Here is a 24,533-nt window from a genome sequence, read left to right as displayed (position 1 = left end):
GGGGTGTGATGCGGGAGTGGGGTGGGAGGGGGCAGCAGGCGGGGCCTGCCACGTCACTTGGAGCGAGTGTGTTGGGAAGGAAGGGCAGAGCGGAGAGCCGAGCCGCTGCAGCTGCGGCGGCTGCAGCGAAGGCTTCAGCGCTGGGGAGGTGGGTCCGCGCGCCCGGCGCCGGGGGCGGCCCCGGGGCCCTCTCGCAGGCCCGCGGCGCGGCTCGGAGGGAGAAGGCGGCTACGGTGGCGGCGGGAACGGCGACCTTGGCCAGCGGAGCCCGCGGTGGCCATAGGGCGGAGGCCGAGTCCAGCCAGGAGTCTTGGCCGAGCGGGAGGGGGGCGCATCTGGCGCTCAGGTCCCAGCGGCGGCCAGGGGTCTGGAGCGGCTGGCGAAGCGCCGCGGGAGCTGAGACGTGCTGACCCGTCCGGAGGGCGGACCCCGGCATCCCGGAGCCCCGGCAGGAGTAGGGCGGGGAGCGAAGCCACGCGTCTTCTCAGGCGTCCAGCTGCACACGCTCCAGGCTGCGGTTCCAGGTACCCTAAGCTCTATCTAGCATCGGGCGCGGATAACTGGAGGCGCAGCGCCGAACCCTCCGCGCCCAGGTCACCTCCCCAGACCTAGCCCGGCAGAGACCTGGGCTTCGGGGCGCAGGGACCGGACTCCGGGTCAGACTGCGAGCCCCACCCAGAAAAGAGGGCGCCGCCGAGAGCTGGGAGGCGGCGCCGCGCTCTGGAGGTCGTGTTGTGGGCGCCGTCCTAGTGGCGGGCTGCGCACGGCGGAGGGGACATGCGGTCGGAGAAATCCCTTACGCTGGCGGCGCCGGGGGAGGTCCGTGGGCCGGAGGGGGAGCAACAGGATGCGGGAGACTTCCCGGAGGCCGCCGGCGGCGGCGGCGGCGGTGGCGGCGGCGGCTGCTGTAGCAGCGAGAGGCTGGTGATCAACATCTCCGGGCTGCGCTTCGAGACGCAGCTGCGCACCCTTTCGCTGTTCCCGGACACGCTCCTGGGGGACCCCGGCCGCCGCGTCCGCTTCTTCGACCCGCTGAGAAACGAGTACTTCTTCGACCGCAACCGGCCCAGCTTCGACGCCATCCTCTACTACTACCAGTCCGGGGGCCGGCTGCGGAGGCCGGTCAACGTGCCGCTGGACATCTTTCTGGAGGAGATCCGCTTCTACCAGCTGGGGGACGAGGCCCTGGCGGCCTTCCGCGAGGACGAGGGCTGCCTGCCCGAAGGCGGCGTCGACGAGAAGCCGCTGCCCTCCCAGCCCTTCCAGCGCCAGGTGTGGCTGCTCTTCGAGTACCCCGAGAGCTCGGGGCCCGCCCGGGGCATCGCCATCGTCTCGGTCCTGGTCATCCTCATCTCCATCGTCATCTTTTGCCTGGAGACGCTGCCCCAGTTCCGTGCAGATGGTCGAGGTGGAAGCAATGGAGGTGGTGTGGGTAGAGGCTCCCCCGTGTCCAGGGGCAGTCAGGAGGAAGAGGAGGAGGAAGACGATTCCTACACATTCCACCCAGGCATCACCCCCGGCGGCATGGTGGCAGGGGGCTCATCCTCCCTAAGCACTTTCGGGGGTTCCTTCTTCACGGACCCCTTCTTTCTGGTGGAGACGCTGTGCATTGTCTGGTTCACTTTCGAGCTGCTGGTGCGCTTCTCCGCCTGCCCCAGCAAGCCAGCCTTCTTCCGCAACATCATGAACATCATCGACTTGGTGGCCATCTTCCCCTACTTCATCACCCTGGGCACCGAGCTGGTGCAGCAGCAGGAGCAGCAGTCAGCCAGTGGAGGGGGGGGCCAGAACGGGCAGCAGGCCATGTCGCTGGCCATCCTCCGAGTGATCCGCCTGGTCCGCGTGTTCCGCATCTTCAAGCTCTCCCGCCACTCCAAGGGGCTGCAGATCCTGGGCAAGACCCTGCAGGCCTCCATGCGGGAGCTGGGCCTGCTCATCTTCTTCCTCTTCATCGGCGTCATCCTCTTCTCCAGCGCCGTCTACTTCGCCGAGGCGGACGATGTCGATTCGCTCTTTCCCAGCATCCCGGATGCCTTCTGGTGGGCCGTGGTTACCATGACCACCGTGGGCTATGGGGACATGTACCCCATGACAGTGGGGGGCAAGATCGTGGGCTCGCTGTGTGCCATCGCTGGGGTCCTCACCATCGCCCTGCCTGTGCCCGTCATTGTCTCCAACTTCAACTACTTCTACCACCGGGAGACGGAGCAAGAGGAGCAGGGCCAGTATACCCACGTCACTTGTGGGCAGCCCACCCCGGACCTGAAGGCAGCTGACAATGGACTTGGCAAACCTGAATTCCCCGAGGCCACCCGGGAGCGGAGACCCAGCTACCTTCCCACTCCACATCGGGGGTACGCGGAGAAGAGGATGCTCACCGAGGTTTGACTGATGCCTGCACGGAAGACACGGAAGTCCCTTCGGGTTTCCTTCTCACTCTCCACTGCTCACCCCCCAAGCTCCAGGTGACTTCCCAACTCCCTCCCCGACACCCGGTGGTTGGTGCCAGGACCACACGCCTGGACCGTCAGCCTTGTTACTTGACCCCTGCAGCATCCAAGGTTTATCCATCTAAGTGACATTTTTGAAATTCTAACGGTGCCATCCATTTGTGCCCATCTTCTGTCACATGGATGAGATTTCCATCTGACCTTCCTTCAAGACTCTGACTTTTCATGTCTGGGACTTAGAAGATCTCTAGGAAGAGTGATGTTGACAGCACAGAAACCAGGCATACCTGGGCCCCATTTCTCCTGCATCCTTGGCTTTGGGGCATGCACCTGTCTTAGCTTGCGGCCACATGGTAACTAGCAGAAGCTGGTGGACCAAAACATGGCTCATCCAGTTGTTTTCCTCCAGTGCCCTGTTCATAGACTGGCCCTCTTGCAGAAGACCCTTGGGAGAGCCTTCAGCTGCACAGCCTCAAAAGCTGTGATTCATCCCTAATCTTGGATGGAATTAGAGAAACTACAGTTACCCTTGGCCATTTGGAGATTGTGAGAGTCAGTCCTGGACCAAAGGGGCCAATGGATTTTTCCAGATGTGACTTGGCACAGTAGACACCAGTCTTTGGTCCTGTCATTCTGATCTCCTGACTCTCTCTGGCTTCCAGGAAGGCTCCTTCACAGAGCCGAATACTCTTTTGGTGCAAGTGCCTTCCTGCACAGAGGAAGTGGCAAAGGGGAACCACAGAGCCGGGAGAAACAGCTGAATGGAATCGAGCACCTGGCTCGACTGCTTATCAGAAGAGAGGTGCCTCTCAGACGATGCCGTGTCAGAAGGGCAGAGGAGCTAGCTGCTGACAGCGTATTTGTCTCTCACACATCCCCCAATCCTCTCTAGCCACCGCCCCCCCCTTCCTGGAAATCTGACTTAGGATTGCAGTTGAAGGCTTTCTATAGAGACTCCACCTTACACCTGCAGACAGGTCAAAGCACACATTGGATGCTAGCGTGGGTTCCCCCGCTCCCATTTCCTGGGAGATGCGAGAGGTGGTTTAGAATAAGGAAGAAGCCTTAGTCTTTTGCTGACAGCTTCACGGTTAGAGGGTTTTTTTTGGCTGAGTTAAGCAAACAGTTGTGCGGCTCAGGCCCTGGGGCTGCAGCCTGTGGCTCTAACTGGTAAGGTGCCGGGGTGGTGGGAGTTACCACCTGGACCAAGCCATCTCCTTGTATCATGAACCCCTCCTTCCCATCCGCCCATGTCCCCTCATCTCTGTCCTCATCACACTGTCATTCATGTGTTGCCTTGATAAACTGTGATGTACCGTTCTGAGCTCTCCCGGGTGCAGTTCGGAAACTGAAAGGACCATTAACCTGTTTTTTCTTTCTTTTTTTAAATTTTGTAATCTAGGCTTGAAGACTCTTTGATGAGGGTTTTTTTAAACAGTCTTTTCTCTAAGAGCCGCTGATGAGGGAGGGCCTCTTGAGGGTTTTCCTGAGTGACACTGTGGCACCCGTGGGTGCCTGATCTCCGTCTGCATTTTACCACACTTTACAGGGTAGCTAGGGTGCCGCAGTTCCTCTCTGTGCCTCAGTTTTCCCCATCCATTCAATGGGAACATTCATGTCTGACCCCCACCCCTGCCTCATGCCCCCTGGGGAAGGTCCCGGGAACGCCTCAGGGAGCCTAGGGGTGATGCTATGCAAATGTGTGACTTTTCCTAATGACTTCTGGTTCAAGACCCTGTTTCCCCAGCTCCCCGGGGCAAGGCCTCCCCCCTAGACTCCCTGCCTCAGATCCAAAGCCCACCAACCAGCCATTCTGGGCCACGTTAGCCCTGTCACTCCCTCCCTGGCCTCTGGAACTGCTCGTCAGTCTTGCTTCTTACCCTTCGGCAAAGAGGAGGCTGTTTGGATGGATTCAGTGGGATCCTTCCAGGGCCAGAGAGCATCTCGGTTGGGAGCGTGGCGTCTCCAAACCTGAAATGCTGTAGGAGATGTTCATGATTCAGACACCTGCTCTGAGGTCCTAAAATGCCAGTTTCCCCGTCTCTTCAGTTACCCCTGGCTGTTCAGGGCGAGGAGAAGGGCCCACCCAGAGGCAAAAGGGGTGCTCCCAGCGAGGGTAAGTGTTGGAGCGAGTATGCTTGTGTCTCTGTGTGTACGTGTGCTCGCCCTCATCACCGTTTCCTTTTCAAGTCAGAGTCTGCCCGAAAGTCAAGGGTTTATGGAGAGCTGGGCTCTCCAGGGACTCTGGTTGCCATAGCAACCTTCCAGACTGTTCTCTCTATCTTCTGCTTTGGGCAGTAAGGAAGAGCATGCGTCTACCTATTCCCAGCTTCTGAATCGGGGACACCTCCCCCATATTGGTTTAGGGGCCGGTGGCACCTGGACGGGGATGCATGCCCTTTGGAAGGTGGAGGGGGGAGAAGCAGGTCCCCAAAACTTCCCATCTGGACCTTTCTTCCTGGTTTCCCCACCTGGTCCTTGCAGCTGCCTCGTCTCACCACGGAGTCTTCAGAAACTTGAATACGAAGCAACTGCCAGTTAAAGCCCTGTTGATATGATCTGTTTGGAAATGGCCTCGGAGGGGACAGGCTTCTGGAGGGAAGCGGGGTCTCGCCAAGGGTCACACTAGTTTTAGTCCGCAACAGCCCCATGGAGCGCTCACGTCCTCAGAGAGAGGCTCCTGCCAGCTCCTCTCCTTTCAAGGAACAGTCTAGCACCTGGGAGGAATCCCAGAGGTGATTCTCCTTGAGACGTCCAAGGAAAACGGACAGGCTGACCTGACCTAGTTTCTCTGGAAGATTCTGCCCATCGCTCTCCTTCTGCCTCTGAGCCGTTTGGTGTGGATCTTGCTCCCTGAGCACCAAGGGGAGCTGTGCCCAGTGCCGCCGTGACAGCTGGGGTGGTGACTTCACAGCTGCCAGCAGAGGAACTCAGGCCATCGTTACACCTGGCTCAGGCCCCACAGGAGCTCCCCGAGGTCTTCCTGGATCTGGCAGGCTGAGCTGAGATGCGGGATGTGCCTCCTGCCTGATCGGCCCCAGGAGAGGAGGGGACAGCTGGCCGCCTTTGCACCTGAGGTAGGTTCTCCTGCTGGGGAATGTCCTTCTGCTTCCGTCCTTTCAGGCCACATGAGGGCAGGGGCGGGGCAGGGGAAGGTGGGAGAGGTGGCTGGAGGAGGATGAAGGCTTTGAGGTCCTTTCCTGAGCGGCCGCCTTACTTTCTCTCTGTGTAGTCTTCATTTCTTTCTTTTTTTTTAATCGAAGCTCCTGGGCCAGGGATCAAACCCACGCCTCTGCAGTGACCAGAGCTGCTGCAGTAGGATTCTTAACCCACTGCACCAGAGCGGGAACTCTTTCCATGTATTCTTGTCTCCATCTCCTTTCTCTCCTCAGTTTCTGCTCCCTCAGTGCTGCTTGCTTGCCTGCATCCTGTTCTAACCACCCTCACCCCCTTTTCTCTGCATTTCCCCCTTCCTTCTTGTATTCATTCTTACTTTTTCTTTCTTTCTTTCTTTTTTTTTTTGTCCTTTGAGGGCCGCACCTGCAGCATATGGAGGTTCCCAGGCTAGGGGTTGAATTGGAGCTGTAGCCACCGGCCTATGCCATAGGCATAGATAGCAACGCTAGATCCCAGCCGCATCTGTGACCTACACCGCAGCTCATGGCAACGCTGGGTCCTTAACCAATTGAGCGAGGCCAGGGATCGAACCCTCAACCTCCTGGTTCCTAGTCGGATTTGTTTCCGCTTAGCCACGATGGGAATTCCTCATTCTTACTTTCTCTGCTTTTTCCCCCTTCTCAGATTTCTGTTTTTTTTTTTTTTTTCTCCCCATCTGCTGTTTTAACCTCTTCTTCCTTCTCTGTCTCTCTCCCCCTCCCACCTTCTCAGGGGCTGGGAGGACCTTGAGGCATTTCTGTTGGGATGGCTCTTTGGATTCTAGGACAGCTGTGACCTACGGCTTAGGCTCAGAAGGCTGTTTTCCAGCTGGAGGAACCCTTCCTGCCTTTTCTGCCATCTCAGTACACTGTCCTTTCTGTGGCACCCCCCTCTGTGGGCAGGGTCCTGAGCTTCCCTAGCAAGAGGAGACTGCTGTGGGTTTAGAAAATGTCTCCAACAAAATGTCCTGAATCTTTAAGGATAAAATAGAGTAGGGGAGAGAGATGGGGGTGGGGAGGGAGAACCTGATACATTTTGGATAAATACCGTGCTTGCGTAGCCCTGGATTCTGTGCCTCTGGGTTCCCCAGTGCTAAGAAGCTTACAGAAAGGTTCAAGACAATGGCACTGCAAAAATAAGGAAATAACCACAGGAAAGAGGGCTTAGGAGGAAGGCACGGAGTGGAATCAGCCCAGAAAAAGCCTCAATTCAAGGGTGGCCTTTGGAGTTTCTGTCGTGGCTCAGTAGTTAACACACCTGACTAGTATCCATGAGGATGCAGGTTTGATCCCCCGCCTCGCTCAGTGAGTTAAAGATCTGGCATTGCTGTGAGCTATGGTGTAGGTCACAGATATGGCGTGGATCCCGCATGGCTGTGGCTGTGGCATAGGCTGGCAGCTATAGCTCCGATTTGACCTTGGCTTGGAAACTTCCATATGCCGCAGGTGCAGCCCTAAAAAGACAAAAACAGAAACAAAAAACAAGGTGTGGCCTTTGAACTGCCCTTCATTCTCTTGAAAGACCTCATACCATCCAGCTGTCTCTCATGGGCACTGAAGGCAGAACAAGAAGCAAGGCACACAAAACCCAGGGGCGCAAGGTGCAGGGGGCACTCCTTGGCAAGATTAAGATTCACCAGCCAGTCCACAAGGAGGCGTGTGCCTCTCTCTGATGCAAGTCGTGCAGGCGAAGTCCCACCTGCATCAGACACCAGGACACTTTGGAAGGATGATGGACATTTTCTAAAAGAGGATTGCAATGATAATTGTACAGCTCTATACGTTAACCAAAAAAGTCACCGACTTGTTAAAAAATAGGTGACATGAGCTAATAACTTGAGAGTTTCACGTCTTGTCTGGCGGATGATTTGGATTTCTAAATCTAGGGGTTAAGCCTCTCTCTAAAGCTGAATATGCACGCGGCATATTCGGCATGGAATGACAGTTTTTTTTCTCTGCCACGTGGGGGCACTCTAGAGCTTTCATGCAGTTGCTCCTGCTTTTCACCTCCCATGCCAAGAACTATTTGTTTTGGTTTGTTTTTCATTTTGACAATGAAACCAGTGTGGGATTGACGTGTCCCTTTCTTTGTGCTCTGTAGATAGGCTGAGCCATTTCTGGTCTGTGCAGAGCCTGGTGAGCCTGGACTGACGTAGATAAGCATGTTGGATGTTACTCACTAGAAGACCACGGCAGTGAGCTTGCCCAAGGGGCCTATACCTTGCTGGCAAAAACAAACAAACAAAAAAAGTACACCGCCTGCCCCCCCCACGCCAAAAAAAAAAAAACCTTAAAAAAGAAAAAAGCAATCAAAAGCTCACAATACTGAACCTCCCCCCCACCCCGCGCCCAACCTCTGCACCTGTAAACTCAGAATTGCTTAAGAAACAGCATAGGGGTCAAGGTGTTAGTCTCTTGGCCTGGCCTGGTCCCCACCCTCCAGCAGTTGATGGCTTTGGTGCTTTGAGTCAACAGAAGCGAGGTTAAGAGGCTTCTCTCAGCTTGTCCTCCTGCACTTTCGTGCCTTCTGCTCTCTGATTCCTCGCCTCCAACCTTGGTGCTTTTCCTCACGTAACACCTTCCAGTCCTGCCGTTTATCATGCCTTCTCTTCCCTGACTAGGCCTTTGCTTCGGGCCAGATTTTGTGTTCCTCCCCACCCCCCCGCCCCTCCCGTCTCCCCCCCCCCCCCACCAGCATCTCTACGTAAATGCCAAGATAGATTTCCAGAGCATGCTGTCCTCCTGGGACAGTCTGGCTGGAACCACCGTGCCGCCTCTGATTGGTTTTGACTGCGTTATCGCCTGGGGAAGCCAAGTTTGGTCTCATTCGAGCTTGTCAGGGTCACTTAGGCAAAGAAAAGAAATCCATTCTTGAAATTGAAGGATTTCCTTTCTCCATACTACTGGATGCCAGGTTGCATGGCTCTCTTGGTGCAGGGGGGGAGGCTGGCGACCGGGGCTTCGAGGGGCAGGGCGCCTCCCAGATGCAGGCTGCTGGGAACAAGGACAGATGGGCTCTTCCTCTCCTGTTACTGTGTCTCCCGATGAACCATGTGCCTGTTCTGGGCTCGAGGTCCCTGTGGGGTCGGAGATGGTCATTTCTTTCCCCTTCTTTGGCTCTGAACTCCTGGAGAAAGGAGTTTACACCACCTCTTGGTCCCTTCTTGGTCCTCACCCTCCTTGGTGCCCTAAGGAGGGAGCAGAAGCCTGTCAGTGACCACTTTGGAAAGGTTTTCTGAACAGGGCAGTGACTGCTCGGTCCCAGAACAAGAGGGAAAAAAGAGGGTACACCACAGCAAGTGCCGTCACTACTGGTCTCACCTTGGCTGCCACCTAACCTACTCAGGGCCTCCCTGGGGGCAGCTTAGGATTTTTTTTGAGCCCAACTCTGAGTTCAGCATTGTTCCCATAAGGAGGCTTTTCTTTTCGCCTGTCATGCCTGCAGTAGACTCTCTTCGCCTGGCCCTAGAAAACATCGTGAAGCCTGAAGTGGCCTCTGTCACAGGTGCAGGGAGCGCAGACAGACCCCGGCTCCTTGGCGAGAGCAAAACCCACATCCCCGAGGAGCCTGCAGCCGCACTGTCTGCTGCGATGCTATTTTTGACACGCTTGCTCGCTCCCAGGACTTGACAACCGCTGTCTCCAGGAGACAGACAAACCCAGCTCTTGGCAGCAGAGCCACTTTGCTTTGGAAAAGAACAGAGGAAGACAGTCTGGCGGCGGGAGGGGTGGGGACCACGCCTTCCCTCTCCTCCAGGAGGCCAGCACCCGGGCGTCAGGGTCGTGGATCTGAGGTTGGGGCACCGCTCCCACTGGGACATCCATCCTCCCCTCCCGGAAAGTGGTCCTAACGCGAATAAGAAGGGCACCATTCATTTCAAAAAGCATCTGAAACGCCCTCAGTGCTTTCAGACATCGTGTCCTGTAACAGAGATTAGGCGTCTGGACTCTGGAGCCAGACTGTCTGGGTTCTGATCCCACCTCTGCCACTGAGCTGCAGGAGGACCCTGGGCAAGTTCTCGAACCTTCCAGGCCTCAGTTTCCTTCTCTGTCAAATGAGACATACTAAGAGGGGCCATCTCACAGGGCTGCCTGCAGGATTAGATGCGTGGATATAGGTACAGCGTCTATGCAGCATGCAACGCCGTTTAACACTGTGGTGACAGTGTGCTCTGTAGCCACATCTAAGGCGGATACAAGGTTGGTATTATGCTCAGTGTTGCTGTCCTTGGACAACAAGAGCCGTAGGTAGGCAAGGCATTGTTTTCCTCTTTGGCAGAGGGGACAGTTGAAGCTCAGGGGGCAGGTTCACGGGCATTGCGTGGCCCCTCACCCTCAGGGGAGATGTGATGAGCAGAGGGCAGACAGGGTCTGCTTGGCACCCACAGTCCGAGAGAATGAATCCGTGGCCCCTGAATGTGTGCAGGGCTTTTATTTTCCTGCCACACTGTCTTTTTGATAGAAAACCAGTAGGCGGCCTGTGCTCTTTTTCTTCCGGGCTCTGAAAGCTCATGACTGCACCAACATCTTTCAAGAAGGCCTTTCTTCACTCTGTCACATCTTAGCATCCTTAGGTGCTAGAGCTTTCCTCACACACTTCCTCGCACCTTCATCCTTGGGACAGATGCAGGGTCTCACAGCTAACAGAACCCAGAAGCTGGACTCAGATCAGGGTTTTTCTACACTGTTCTAGCGACTTTCAAGATCCCACATCCCTGGTCCTCGCTCTCAGCATCCCTCATTGCTCTCTGGCCACCTTCAGGTCCCTGTGCAGGTGGGGTACCTGTGGCATCCTCGGGTGTGGCTAGCTTCCCTTTCTCCTTTCAGGCAGAGGATACGGGAGACTCGAGTCAGAAGAAGCGGCTCCCTGACTCCTGTGGGTTGGAGGAGCAGGGGCCGCACCAGGGACCCCCACTCAGGTCAGAACACTATAGGTGCCCTCAGCTTCTTCCCACCGCCACCACCACAGCATCCTCTGGGGGACCCGGCCTAGGGTGGGGCGACGGCACCACCCTCCCCATTCCAAATTTCAGGCTTCCCGGCTTCCTTGCTTTTGGAGTCAGAGAGCTTGGGTCTGAACCCAGTTTGTAAGCTGCACCTCACCTAAACCCCTCCAGCCTTCAGTTTTGTCGTCTGCAAGATAAGGGGGTGAATTCCGCTTACCCCACCCAATTGTTCTGAGCCTGCAAGTTCAAAGGTTTAGCAGCACAGCCCAGCTTTCCCCTTTGCCAGGCAGCCGAGGGGGGCCTCAGTGACAGAGATCCGCCACTGGGGGTGCAGCTGGAAAAGCACCACCTGTACCTTCAAAGATGCGGCGGCAGTGGCATCGGGGTGGGGTAGGGTGTCTCCAGCTGACTGCAGTTTTGTTCTTTGAAACCAATGTTTAAATGAAAATGACCTAAAAAGAGACTCAGGATAGCAAGCTTCTGAACTGGAAGGCCCTTGGCCGGAAGGATTCACAGGAGAATCTTTAAAAATAAATTGCCCTGAAGATGTGATTTGCTATCTAGGAGGTAATCTGAGTGTGTCTTTAAGAACACGATGGATAGACCTGTAGTCTTTTTTTCACTGCTTCCAACCAGAAAACAAGGAGGAGTGTCACTTAGCCCTTCCTGTGAGACCCAGGATTGGGTAGGGCTGTTTCCAGGGTCACGGATGGACAGATGAGAGAGCTGGAAGGGGTCGTGAGTGTCCCCTTGTGTGAAGGAGGGGACCGATGTGGACGAGAAGCAGGACTAACTGGGTCACACAGGCAGTTGAGGCAGAGCTGAGCCCAGGACTCACATGTTCTGACTCCAACGCAAGTATATTTTCCCATGGAAAATGGAAGCCTAAAGATTATGCAAAACATCTTTTAAAACTCCAGCTTTAGGAAGTTCCCTTGTGGCGCAGTGGGGAGTTTAGGATCTGGGGTTGCTGCAGCTGTGGTGCAAGTTGCACCTGAAGCACAAGTTCAATCCCTGGCCCGGGAACTTCCATGTGCTGTGGGTACAGCCAAAAAAATAAATAAATAAGTAAATCAAACCAAGGAGTTCCAGTTGTGGTTGAGTGGTAACGGATCCAAATGATATCTGAGAGACTGTGGGTTCGATCCCAGGCCTCACTCAGTGGGTAAGGATCCGGCGTTGCTGTGAGCCGTGTTATAGGTCACACACAAGGCTCAGAGCCTGTGTTGCTGAGGCTGTGGTGTAGGCCGGCAGCTGCAGCCTGGGATTTGACCCCTAGCCTGGGAACCTCCATAGGCTATGGGTGCAGCCCTAAAAAAGAAAGGAAAAAGAAAAGAAAGAAAAAGGGAAAAACAAAACAAAACCCCAAACAAACAACTTTAGGAGTTCTCTTGTGGCATGGTGGGTTAAGGATCCCGTGTTATCACTGCAGTGACTCAGGTCCGTGCTGTGGCAAGGGTTCGATCCCTGTCCTGGGACCTTCCATGTGCTGGGGGTGCAGCCAAAACAAAACATAATTTATTTCCTACCCAACCAAACTTCTTAGCAGAACTGTCCAGGAGGAAATGGAATTAGTGCTTTTTCGTTTCACCCTTTCCCCTGACTTTCCAGGGGCCAGAGGCAGCAGGCCAAGCTCAGAAATCCCTCATCAGGCAGCCAACTCTGGGATTTTGAGGGAAGGGCCTGTAAGCATTACTCTCGTGTGGACAGGAGGTACGTTTGTGCTGGACAAAGAGAGGCTAGTGGCCAGCTCTGGCCCATGCAGCCAAGCCCTGGGCATCTAATCTCCCTGACTCAGAGATGCTCGAACCTTCTGGGGCTTCACGTTTTCTGTGAAATTTAGTGATCCGGCTGCAGGAAACTGGCCTAGATTAGAAACCAGGAAAGCAGGAGGGTTTTTTGGAGACATCTGTATGTTATAGAGGAAGAAAGAAAACCGGAAGCTTGGCCTCTTACCTAGCACTGTGGACTTCTGGTGCCCTGGGGAACAGAAATCCACTTCTAGACTCTTCTCCGTAATGGGTTGTCCTGGGAGAGAAAAGAGACGTTCCTGTTGGCTTCCAGAGAGCTTATAAATCACAGGGGGCGGGGGTCAGGGAGGATGAAGTTTCCATAGGCCGTCGGAGCTGAACCCTAAATCAGGCCAGGGCTCGCCAGCCGCATTAAGGCACTTTGACAGCGCTGGGAAGAGGGAAGAGTCTGGCGTGCTGCGGGGAGAGCTTGTGGCCCACACAGGACTGCCTTCTGTCCTTCAGGGGATGGGTCACGCTGGCCAGGAGCAGCTCGCGTGTGTGCACGTGGGGAGCCCAGGTTCTCACTCACCCCCAGCCTTCCTGGTAGTTCTGCTCTGCTCATCTGGAAATATGTTGGCTCTGTTCTGTCCTGTTCCATTCCATTCTATTCCATTCTATTCTCTTCTACTTTATTTTGTTCTGTTCTACTCCATTTTATTTTATTTTAATTTATTTCATTCTATTCTATATTCTATTCTGTTCTACTCCATTTTATTTTATTCTATTTTACTTTATTTTATTCAATTCTATTCGGTTTTAATTTTTATTTTTTTCTGCATCTGCACCCCCCGGTACATGGTTTTACACATGTGCAAAATTCCAAATAGCAACCACAGAGCATATACCCTGCGACTTCGCAGGTCACCCCTGATGAGATGTCCAGAATCGGTGACATGTGGGCCAACTACGATGTGACATTAAAAACTATTAGCTCAGATCCAGCATTGCTGTGGCTGTGGTGTAGGCTGGCAGCTACAGCTCCAGTTCAGCCCCTAGCCTGGGGACTTCCATATACCATGAGTGCGGCCCTAAAAAAAGAAAAAGGCAAAGAAATATTGGACAAGACAATTGCATTTCAATAAAGCTGGGAATGAATGAAAAAAAAAAAAAGAAAAAAATTCAAGAAATGCTGAAAGATTTCACATGCAGACCTGGATTTTGGTTTTCTTTTGGAAAACTGTGGCTTCTGCATTTGGTCTCATGGTTCTTGCATTTCAGTTTTCTATCATCAGTCAGAGGTGCTGAGCAAGGCTGCCCCTTCGGAAGGGTGGGTGCTCTTGCTGTGCCTGCAGAAGCTGGAGCCTCCTCCCATTTTCACTGTGCCCACAGCGTTGGGTTGCTTGTAGGAGGAAGTCAGCTCCCTGTGTGTGCATTTCCGCCCCATGTAGGGACAGCTACATCCAGCCTCCTTCAGCTGGTGGCTCATGGACTCTGTGTGGCTGCTCTGTGGCTGTGATGGCGTTGAGTCCCAGGGGACTGTTAGATGGGGTGGGAGGAGGGTGCTGTCAGCGAGGTAGTTGGCGCTGGCTGCCTGGGGAGGAGACAGTCTCCACTCCAGACAAGAGGCAGTTGTGTGGCTGCAGGCGATCAGGGGCCTCTTGGCAAAATCAAGGACCCGCGGTGCGTGTTCAGTTACGAGGGAAGGTGTGCGAGCAGTGAAGGGTTTCGGTCTAACACAATGCCGATGACCACAAGGCCGGTTGTGGTGTTTGGATATTTCCAACTTGAGGGTGCCTTCCTGCTTCGGTGATGTCAGGTAAATTGATGTCACCTGTACCTGCTGCCTGGGACGGGGAGAGATGAGATCGGGCGTTCCTAAGTGGGACGTCGAGGCTTTCCAGGGCCATGCTTGGCCCCCAGCACGGGCTCAGCATCTCTGGGCTATCTGGGACATCACAACGCCAAGGTCCATGTCACATCCCTGCTTGCCCCTCTTCCTAGATTCCTCCCCAAAATGTCAGCTCTCAGGGGACCCTCGAGTCTGGAAGGTTTATTGGCGGAAAGTTACATGACTGTACAGTTAGAAGCATGTCCAACATCATCGCCTTGGGAGAGAAATAAGAACGTCTCTCCTCTTTTCATTGCTTGATGTGTGATTTCATTACAGTGTTTCAGGGCTAGAATTCAAGCAGGGAGTCTCAAAAGCCATCTGAGCGAACGTCAGCTCAAAATCCTTAGGATTCCAAGAAATGGGCGAGAGTTCAGGCTGGTCATCCCACACTGGGGACAGCATTCTCTTCTGAAAACTCAAATTTAAAAGGATGCTATAACCCTTTTCCTTCCCCTCCCCCACAAATACTTGCTGCTTCCAGGAGTGTGGAAGAAATGAATTCAGGTCGGGCTTAAAGGAAATGCATCACCTTAATGCTTATCTGCCTCACTTTTTCTAATAGACACACCTCTAAAAAGGTGCTAGTTGGGGTTCCTGTGGTGGCTCAGTGGTAATGAATCCGACTAGTATCCATGAGGATGCGGGTTCCATCCTTGGCCTCACTCAGTGGGCTAAAGGATCTGGCGTTGCTGTGGCCATGGTGTAGGCCGGCAGCTACAGATCCAATTCCACCCCTAGCCTGGGAACCTCCTTGTGCCTTGGGTGTGGCCCTAAAAAATGATGTGTGTGTGTGTGTGTGTGTATGTGTGTGTGTGTAAAAATAATGGACTCATTTCCTATCCGAGGTGCTTTTCAGTAGAAGGGGGCCTTTTCACATTTAAAAATCACAATATAGCTAAACTTTCATGAGCATATCTAGTCTGTAAAGAAATGAAGTTCAACTAGTTGGTGGTTTACTTCCTACAGTCAAAATTCCTTCCTCCAATGGAAGGAAAGGAATGAGCTGGTATTAGAGAGGGGGTTTGCTGCAGTTCCCAATGTGGCACAGTGGCTTAAGGATCTGGGGTTCTCTGGGGGTGAGGGTTTGATCCCCTAGCCCAGTGCAATGGGTTAAGGATCCAGGGTTGCTGCAGCTGTGGCTCAGATGTGATCCCTGGCCTGGGAACTTCCATATGCCCCAGGGACAAGCTGAGAAAGGAAATAAAAAGGAGAAAACCAGGGGGATTGCTGACCAGATTTGAGAACGAGCCTTTTTCTTCATTGTGCAAGTAGAGGATATTTTTCAAAATGTAGGTTTAAAAGTGGGAACTCTGGAGTTCCCGTCGTGGCTCAGTGGTTAACAAATCCGACTAGGGACCACGAGGTTGCAGGTTCAATCCCTGGCCTTGCTCCGTGGGTTAAGGAGCTGTGGTGTGGGTTGCAGACGCGGTTCGGATCCCGACTTGCTGTGGCTGTGGTGTAGGCCGGTGGCTACACCTCCGATTAGACCCCTAGCCTGGGAACATCCATGTGCCTCAGGAGCAGCCCTAGAAAAGGCAAAAATAAAAAAGGACCTAAAAGTGGGAATTCTGAGCGACTCTTTTACCATTTTCTCCCTTTCTCACTGCATTTTGACTCTTTAGGGGATGCATCTGAACGTGTGTGGCATTGCCTTTTCTACACCTGTCACGTGTCAGGTGAGGCAGGATGGGATCAAGGAGGACACGGTTCAGAGCCCCTTGTCTCGGTTCACCCAGGTGGAAGGGGTGCCGTCAGCCAAGCTGCAGTCAGCGCCCAGGGCTGCCCCCCTCCGGCTGTGCAACTGTAGGGCCCTCGGTACGCTGGGGGCCTCTCTGAGCCTTGGTCTTCTTCTCTGTGACCGGGGGCGTGAATGTAGCCTCCCTCGCAGAGGTGGAACTTAATGAGATGATGCTAACGGGGTGCATTCCCCCACCTGGCATGTTGTAAGTATCCAGTGAGAGAGCGTTGCCGTTTTCACGGTCTCTTTCTTTGCCTGCTTCAGTGGGGGTACTGAGGCATCAGTGGGTCTCTGAAAACCGTCCAGCCTTTAGGAACAGTGGAAACCACTCAAAGCGCTCATCAGTCAGTCTTTTGGGAGATATGTACATAAGCAATAATAATAAAAATATTTGTTGGAAAAAAAAGGAGTTCCCTGACGGCTCAGGGGGTTTAGGATCTGGTGCTATCACTGCTGTGGCTCTGGTTACAGCTTTGGCAAGGATTAGATCCCTGGCCTGGGAACTTCTGCATGCTCAGGGTGAGGCCAAAAAAAAAAAAAAAACCCAAACACAAAAATATATGTCATAGTTTCTCTCACTTTGTAAATTTAGATTTCCTGGCCCAAGACTGACCACAATTCAGTGATTCAGTCATCAGATGCTTGGCTGTAAGAGAGGTGACTCATATCAGGGGGCTTAATGCCCATTTGAAAACTACTTCTGGGCTAAAAACACCAGTGGAAGAGATGATCCAAGGATCCTGATAAATTCCTTTAAAAAAAACATAAGCAGTTGGAGTTCCCGTTTTGGCTCGGGGGTAAGGACCTGAAATAGTGTCTTTGAGGATGCGCGTTCTTTTCCTGGCCCCGCTCAGTGGGTTAAAGATCAGGATCCGGCATTGCTGCGAGTTGCAACATAAGTCCAGATGCGGCTTGGATCTCATGTTGCTGTGGCTGTGGTGGAGGCCTGCAGCTGCAGCTCTGATTCGACCCCTCGCCTGGGAACTTCCATAGGCTGTGAGTGGGGCCCTAAAAAGAAAAAGAATCACAAAACATAAGGAGTGAGGCAACTTATCCTTTCAGAATCCCCGGGAGCAGTGAGAACCGTCCAGCTCACTCGGAAGTGAGTGAACGTGGAAAGCCCTGATGCAGCTCGTTACTGCCTGGCTCCCGGGCTGCCCTGGGATCGGGGAGCCAGTCCTCAAGAGCCCGCAGGGGACCCAGCGGGAGGCTGCCTTGAGTAGCCGGCAACTCATAAACGTGCCTTTGGTGATGTGTGTAGGGGTTGACATCCTTCCTTGTGATTCCAGCACAAGCCCGTGGAAAATATGACTCAATTTACAGAGAATGTATTTCTTTACACAACATTGCAAGAATGTGTTTCATTTGTGAGGAGAGCAGCTGAACCCACGTAATGATGACTCCGTAGAGAGTAAGATGGGGTGGCCTGGACTGAGCCTGGAGAGATGTCCAGGAGTCAGGGTTCTCCACCCTGCAGGGCCTAATTGTCCCAGGTCTGTTCTTTGAGACCTCAGAGAGACTCCCTAACCTAGACCCCTTCAAGGACATGTGTTTGAGCCTCACCGTTTTTGTTGTCAGGATGTTTTTCTCCTACCCAGTTATATATCTCCCAGGATACTTTAAACTTCCTTCCTCCTATTTTGCCTTCTACTGAAATAGGTGCTTAACCAACCGTATTACCTAGAATAGCTCCTTCTGCCGGTTTTTCAGTGTGATCTGCAGAGCACGGGTCCTCCAAGACACTCCCCCAGGAGAAGAACCACTGGGCACCATGTTTGTTTTAGAAAGGCTTCCTCTTGGAGATACACAATTCATATGCACGTTGCATTAAAGGCTCTGAGAAGTCCTGCAGCAGATAAACCTATTTCACGTCTTAAACCAGTATTATTCAAATTATCATTATTTTTTGCCACAGATGCTCTACCTCTTTTTTTTTGGCGGGGCAACTTCTATTCATGTCCCACAAAAAATGGAATCCAGGGAATACATTTTGAGAAACCCAAAGAGGGTTTCTCAAACTTCTTTTTTTTTGGTCTTTTTTGTTAGGGCCACGCCTGAGGCATATGGAGGTTTCCAGGCTAGGGGTCCAGTTGGAGCTGTAGCCACCGGCCTACACCACAGCCACAGCCACAGCCACAGCAACGAGGGATCTGAGCCTCATCTGCAACCTACATCACAGCTCACGGCAACACTGGATCCTCAACCCACTGAGCGAGGCCAGGGGTCAAACCCTCGTCCTCATGGATGCTAGTCAGGTTCATTAACTGCTAAGCCACAATGGAAACGCCTTGAAACGTCTTTTGAGGGATTTGAGTCCTTGAAACCTCCGCCCTTCGAGTTTTTCTTGGATAGACTGTTGTGTAGCTAAGCTTTCCACACTCCTCTTGAGTTTGGGCAGAGGCTTGTAGAATTAGTGACTTGATAAGGCTCTGAATGATGTGACAGACATTCTCTCCCCTGCGGGCCCTTAAAATCTTCTTAAGTAGAAGTCTTGGAGAAAAAAATAACTGTGACAGCTCTTATTTGTTTGAGATGGAGTTTCTGTTCTGCTTTGCCTGAAAATGTCCACACCTCAGATATACTTTGCTGACCGTCCAATTTCCATGCTTGTTGGTAACCAAATCAAAGACTGGGACCAGCATGGCTTTTTTTTTTTTTTTTCCCCAAATGACATCACTGCACAATTGACCCTCTGAGGTGGCCATACGTATCCCCATTTTACAGATGAGGAAACGGAGGCTCAGCAAGGGGAAGCAACTTGCCTACAGCCCCACAGCTAGGAAGGGAAGGAGACAAAGTTTGTACCCAGGGCTTGATGCCTCCATAGAGAAGACTCAGAAAATGTTTCTGCCTCTGCTTGCTTCCAGCATGTGAGAGGTACTCTGGGAAGATCCTGAGTTTTTTTCAGGAAGAGGGAAAGGCCTTTGCCTGCAGTATGAGGCCATGAGTTCAGGTCCCAGCTCTTCCAGGACATGCCTTTCTCTTCACAGGTACTTTCCCCACTAAACCGGGCCTTTGACTGAGAACGTTCCAGAATAATCTTGACTGGAATTCCTTTCGTGGCTCAGCTGGAAATGAATCTGACTGGCATACATGAAGATGCAGGTTTGAACCCTGGCCTCGCTCAGCAGGTTAAGGATCCGGTGTTGCTGCGAGCTGTGGTGTAGGTCGCAGACGAAGCTTGGATCCCGAGTTGCTGTGGCTGTGGCGGAGGCTGGTAGCTATGGCTCCAATTTGACCCCTGGTCTGGGAATTTCCATATGCCACAGGTGCGGCCCTAAAAAAAAAAAAAAGAAAAGAAAAGAAAAAAAAAAGGAGCCTTGACTAATCATCATGTTTATAAAATCTTATTTGCCATCTGAGCAAGACAGAAAGAAGCACAAGCAGTGAGCTCTAAGTAACCAGGGTTTTCAGGCTCCTTCCCTGTTTTCCTAAATACCGTTTTCAGGGTGGCACTCTGGCTGTCTCTGGGGGTACTTCAGGTGCCAGCTCCTCCTGGTTGGTGCTGGTTTCTCCGGAGCTGGGATTAAGTCCCCCAGGAAACCCTTTCTTTTTTCTTCTTCTTATTTTTGCAACCACCCCTGCAGTGGCATATGGACGTTCTGGGGCTAAGGGTCAAATCGGAGCTGCACCTGCTGACCTACACCACAGCCATAGCAAGTCAGGATCCAAGCCGTGTCTGCGACCTACACCCCAGCTCACAGCAACGCCCGATCCTTAACCCTCGGAGCGAGGTCAGGGACTGAACCTGCATCCTCATGTACATTATGCTGGCTTCTTAACCTGCTGAGCCACAACGGGAACTGGAGACATTCTTGGTGTTCCCAAGGGCCCTTACCTCTGACTCATCTTTGCCCAAGCCAGGAGAGGCCTGATGATCTTGTCTGCTCCTCAACCAGCTGGTCCGGGACTGCGTTCTTTCTTCCCTGCTTTCTCTGTGCTCAGAGACAGAAGGAGATAGGATGTATTTGCTCTTGACTATTGATGCCTTTGATCTGCTTCTTTTTCAGACTTCTTAGGCTGGCAGGAGGAGTTTCTGCTCACTGAAGGCTTCTTTCATCTTTAAATCCACCCAGAGTCAGGACGAGTGGGCTGTGGGGAAGGCGAGGGTGACGTTTAATTAATTCTGGGTTGGTCGCTACCTTGCCGTGACCCTGAGTAGGTCGTCTGCCTGGCACTGGGCAGACCCTAGCTGGGGGTGGTATTCTTTATCCAGGTGTCTCTCTTCAGCTGTGCAGTGAGGTGGTTGGATTAGACAGTTTTTGAGCTTTTGCTTCAACTTCTGTGGCTGCTCAAGCCGATTCATTAAATGCACAGCTGAGTCCCTCGACCAACCTGGCCAACTTTATTGCTTGGCCTTTGCCCCCAGAGTGGTCCTTTCCAAAGAGGGAGGGAGTTAACTACAATTTCGACTTTATATAGAATCACTGAATTTCAGAGGTCATCTCCTCCAGCCTCTTGTTGTATGAAGATCAGAACTTAATAGTTAAATATATACGGAGTAAGTTATGGCAATGTTTTGAAAATGTCACAGTTTTTCAATCTCTTCCCTCTGCTTTTCTCCTGCTCTCCCTCCTTCCTTTCCTTCCTCCTTATTTTTCTTAGATGAGGTCTATCTTCATTATTAAGTGATTCCAGTTCTTTTTTTGTTTCAAAGTAGCAGAATCACCATTCCTGGGTGTGGGCTGTGTCAACAGCTTGGCTTTAGAACTGGAAAGGCATTGGCACAGAAAGGCGCTTCTATATTAAGGAGAAGCAGGGGTTGCAGACCAGCAAGGATGCTGAGCAGGAGCCTCTGTGTCTTTAGCTCCCCACTTGCAGAGGGAGCCTGGATGAAAGGCAAAGGGAAGAGAGTTGGTACAATGCTTTGGGATCCTCAAAGTAGAAGCTGGCTCTCTCCATCACTGGGAAAGGGCAGTGACCCCAAGGGCAGGCTCTGGATTGTGCACATGGGATGGCCATGCGGTGGCTCTGGATGGCAAAGTCCATATAACACTGCTCGTTCCGCTCAGTCCTTGGAGGTGGGGCTGCATATCCAGACCAGGGTCCCCACTGAGCTGAATCCCGATCCTGCACGGCTACACCAATCCCATGCCCTTTTTTTTTTTTCCTTTTTTCTTTTTAGGGCAGCACCTGCAGCATATGGAAGTTCCCAGGCTAAGGGTTGAATCAGAGCTGCAGCTGCCAGCCTACACCACAGCCATTTCCACGCCAGCCCCAAGCCATGTCTGCAGCCCACACCACAGCTCATGGCAGTGCTAGATCCTTAACCCACTGAGTGGGGCCAGGGATCAAACCCCCATCCTCATGGATACTAGTCAGGTTCATTACTGCTGAGCCGCAGTGGAAACTCCATCCCATGCTTTTTGACATTCATTCATCATCCTCAGCCCATTCCGTCTCTCCTCCTACTGCTGCAGCCTGTCCAGTAGAAGCCTGGACAGGGATGGAGAAAGCCTGAGTGGGCTCCTGGTGCCCTCTTTGACCTTGAGTAAATGGCTTGAAACAAATGGCTTGAAATACTGACTTTAAAGGTAGTGTCTGCTCATTATGCAAAATGAGTACAATTCAGAAAAGTATAAGGAAAAAAATGAGAGTCCCGTCATCCCACAACCGGACTTTCAGTGTCAGTATTTTGTTGTAGTTTTTTTCCAGAGCAGCTGAGTCTCTGCATCTACACCTCTATTGAGATCCTCTTGTATTTCATCTAAAAAACTTTATATAATGTTTCTGATTGGCTTTTTGCCTTTTTTTTTTTTTTTAAGGGCCTCACCTGCGGTATATGGAGGTTCCCAGGCTAGGGGTCCAATTAGAACTGTAGCTGCCGACCTACGCCAGAGCCACAGCAACACGGGATCCAAGCCATGTCTGTGACCTACACCACAGCTCACATGAGGGAATGCTGGATCCTTAACCCACTGAGCGAGGCCAGGGATCGAACCTGAAACCTCATGGTTCCTAGCGGATTCGTTTCTGCTGCGCCACCACGGGAACTCCTGTCTCTAATTTTCTCATGCAATTATTACCTACCCATCATGCAGGCGCACCATCACTTTGGTAATGTATCCTGTATTATTAGACATTCAGATTGTTTTCTAACTTTTTCTTCTTCTAAATGATGCTACCGTGAACATTTTTCACATACGTACATGTTTACATTGATGACTGTCCCTTTAGGTTGTACTCCTACGAGAGAGAGTCAAGGAGCATGAATAAATTGAGTAAATTATTTTCTTGGCCTCAGCTTCCTCACCTATCATAAAAGAACAATGAACACAGCAGAAATTAACAGCAGAAATGAATGTCAGCAGACCCTGCCCCAGTATAGCATGTGCGGCCGCGTGTCCTGACTCCTCTGCTCTCCTGGTGGTTCTATGCGAATCCCTACTCCATGGGAGCCGCTGGTCCAGGGTTCCATGGCCAGCAAATGGGGGGTGGGATAGCACCCCCAGGCAGTCTGGCTCCAGCATTGTCACTTTTAAATGCAGGGCTAATATTGCCCCACGAGATGAGAGAACTAAACAGAACATTCCCAGGGGCAGTGGTGGGTCCTGCATTATTCAGCGCCACACCAGCCAGGTTCCCAGGTAGCATGGGTACCGGGATCCTTGAGTCCTCTTCAGCCCTCCCGCCTTTGTGTGTTTACTGAGGTTGGTGTGTGTGAGAGTGTGTGTGCATGTTTCTATGATCTCAGATGATGGAACAGAACCAGCAGAGAGAATGTGACACAGAAAAGCCTGGCCGAGCTATTGGCCAAATGACAAATGCTGCTAATCTGTGCTGCTTGTTATGGATAATGCATCACGGTGTCCTCTTGAGCTTAAGGCTCTCAGCCTCTGTGGCTGGGACATTTGTCACTTTATAATCGGGATGTCACCTGGTGGAGCAGGAATGGGATAGGACATACCATCTAGCAAGACCCTGACCTAGAAGCACCTGGGTGCACCTGTTCCCCAAGGAGGGGCACATACCCCCCCTGAGCGGCTTTGCCCGGCGCTGTCCAGAACATGTGACAGCCGTGGGTGAGATATTCATTCTGCAGGGAGGAGGGAATTGATGGGCTGGTCCCAGAATGATGTGTCCAGGCTGCCCTGTTCTCTGTTCAATACAGGGGTTGCCTGGCCTTCTAGAAGGTCTGATGCAGGTGATCTGGGAGAAGCCTGGGATCTGCTTCTCTAAGACATGTCCACTACCTGACTATCTTCAGGAAACAGGGAGTGGGGGGGCCTAGGTGGTGGATCTCCACCTTTCCCGGGGCTTTGGGGTCACCTGAGAAGGTTTTTGAAAAGTACCACTTCCTATACCCTGTGCTGTCTTAACGCCTCCCCTCTCCCTCCCGTAATTTGAATCACTGATGGAAGGTGGAGTTGAGGGTGCAGCATATTTAAAAAGCTTCTCAAGAGATTGTAGCATCCGCCACAGCTGGGGACCCCTAGTCTAAGAGGCTGTGGTGACGATTTGATGCCTTTCCATTTAAGTCCCCTTCACATGTCACAAAGCTCTTTCATAGCTGAACATCACAACTATCCAAGTTAGCAGAGTGGGCATTTTTCTGATTTTTCTTGGCCCAGAAAGATTGCGTGAGTTGCCTAAGGTTGCGCAGCTTCTCTGTCACTCACAGCAGAGGTTCTCGGCCCAGTCCAGCCCCATCGTGCCAGGCCCTATGGAGAAGGGCAGCCTCCCTCCCCTGAGGACCCTCCAGGACGGAAACAGCTTAGCCTCCAGCATCCACATCCCTTCTACCGAGGCTGCTCTTCCTCCCCAGGGGGCCTCCTTGTGAAATGTGCCAGCACATCTCTTCCCCACCTAACAGATAATGACCCGGAGGGACACAGCTGTCTGACCCTTGGCCCCAGACCAGCCCTTCACCGCTGACCCTCTGCATTAGTGTCCAGCAGGAGCTGGCAGAGATGCCTCCAGCAGCAGCGGCTGCCCTGGCTCCCTCCCCTTCCTCCCAGCTGTCGCCCCCATCCCAATTCTCCCTTCACCGCCAAAGCTTCTCTCCCCTCCCACCCTACCCCCAGGGTAGCCTTCAGGCCCACCTAAATCCCTCCTGTAGCCCCTGCAGGGGTGAGCCTCCCCTCCAGACATCGGGAATGAACGCACTGGTGCTTTACAAGGTAGAAGAGGGAGAGGAAATCCGAAGCAGGTACCTGCGCACGCCTCGTCCCCGTCTTCCACCCAGCAGTCAGCTCTGGGCTCAAACTCTTCCCCCGACTGGAAGCAACGGCTTCTGTTTCTTTTCACTCTTCCTCTCCTTGGGCAAACCTCTTTCCTTGCACAGGCTGTGTCCTGGACTGGCTCCCAGCGACTGCAGGCTCTGTCTGGGTCAGAATCCTGCAGCCTCGGTCCCTGGGACGCTGGAGGGCGGGGTTTTGCGTCAAGGCACTGCAGGCCCGGGAGGAGGTGCAGGTGTGGGTCCCCCGCTTCTCTTCACCTGTGCAGCAGCCTTAGGACAGGTGATGCCCCTCACCACCTGGCAGACATCTGCTGCAGCGCCCTTCTTTCGCTCTCTCTTGGGCCTGCCCGCTGGGTGTGGTTAATTGATTTGAGGGGTTGGTGTGGCGAGTCAATCAATGTCCTTCTGACTTTTGATCCTGCAGGACCAACTTTCAGGAAA

At 52.8% G+C, this 24,533-nt stretch overlaps 1 protein-coding gene and 1 long non-coding RNA gene across 4 annotated transcripts in view; one reads left to right on the top strand and one right to left on the bottom strand.

Moving 5' to 3' along the window:
- Positions 1-55: 55 nt before the first annotated feature.
- The window catches only part of KCNA6 (potassium voltage-gated channel subfamily A member 6), a 33,931-nt gene continuing 9,453 nt past the window's right edge, over positions 56-24,533 (top strand). For all 3 annotated transcript variants that reach the window (XM_021092438.2, XM_084956924.1, XM_084956925.1), the window contains exon 1: positions 56-5,527. In XM_021092438.2, coding sequence (XP_020948097.1) covers positions 778-2,388 — 1,611 coding nt within the window. In that variant the 5' untranslated portion in view covers positions 56-777 and the 3' untranslated portion in view covers positions 2,389-5,527. The remainder of the gene's footprint in view (positions 5,528-24,533) is intronic.
- LOC110260754 (uncharacterized) lies at positions 8,658-24,205 on the bottom strand. Its single transcript, XR_002344130.2, has 3 exons — positions 24,067-24,205; positions 12,508-12,579; positions 8,658-8,793 (listed from the first exon to the last, which is right to left on the bottom strand). It is a non-coding gene; the product is annotated as an uncharacterized LOC110260754 (long non-coding RNA).

Source organism: Sus scrofa, chromosome 5, assembly GCF_054392235.1.
Source record: "Sus scrofa isolate SSC_HxYL_T2T_F1_AM1 chromosome 5, Sscrofa_HxYL_maternal_Yorkshire_Landrace_v2.0, whole genome shotgun sequence".
Classification (NCBI taxonomy): Eukaryota; Metazoa; Chordata; class Mammalia; order Artiodactyla; family Suidae; genus Sus; species Sus scrofa.
This window is presented reverse-complemented; position numbering and strand designations above follow the sequence as displayed.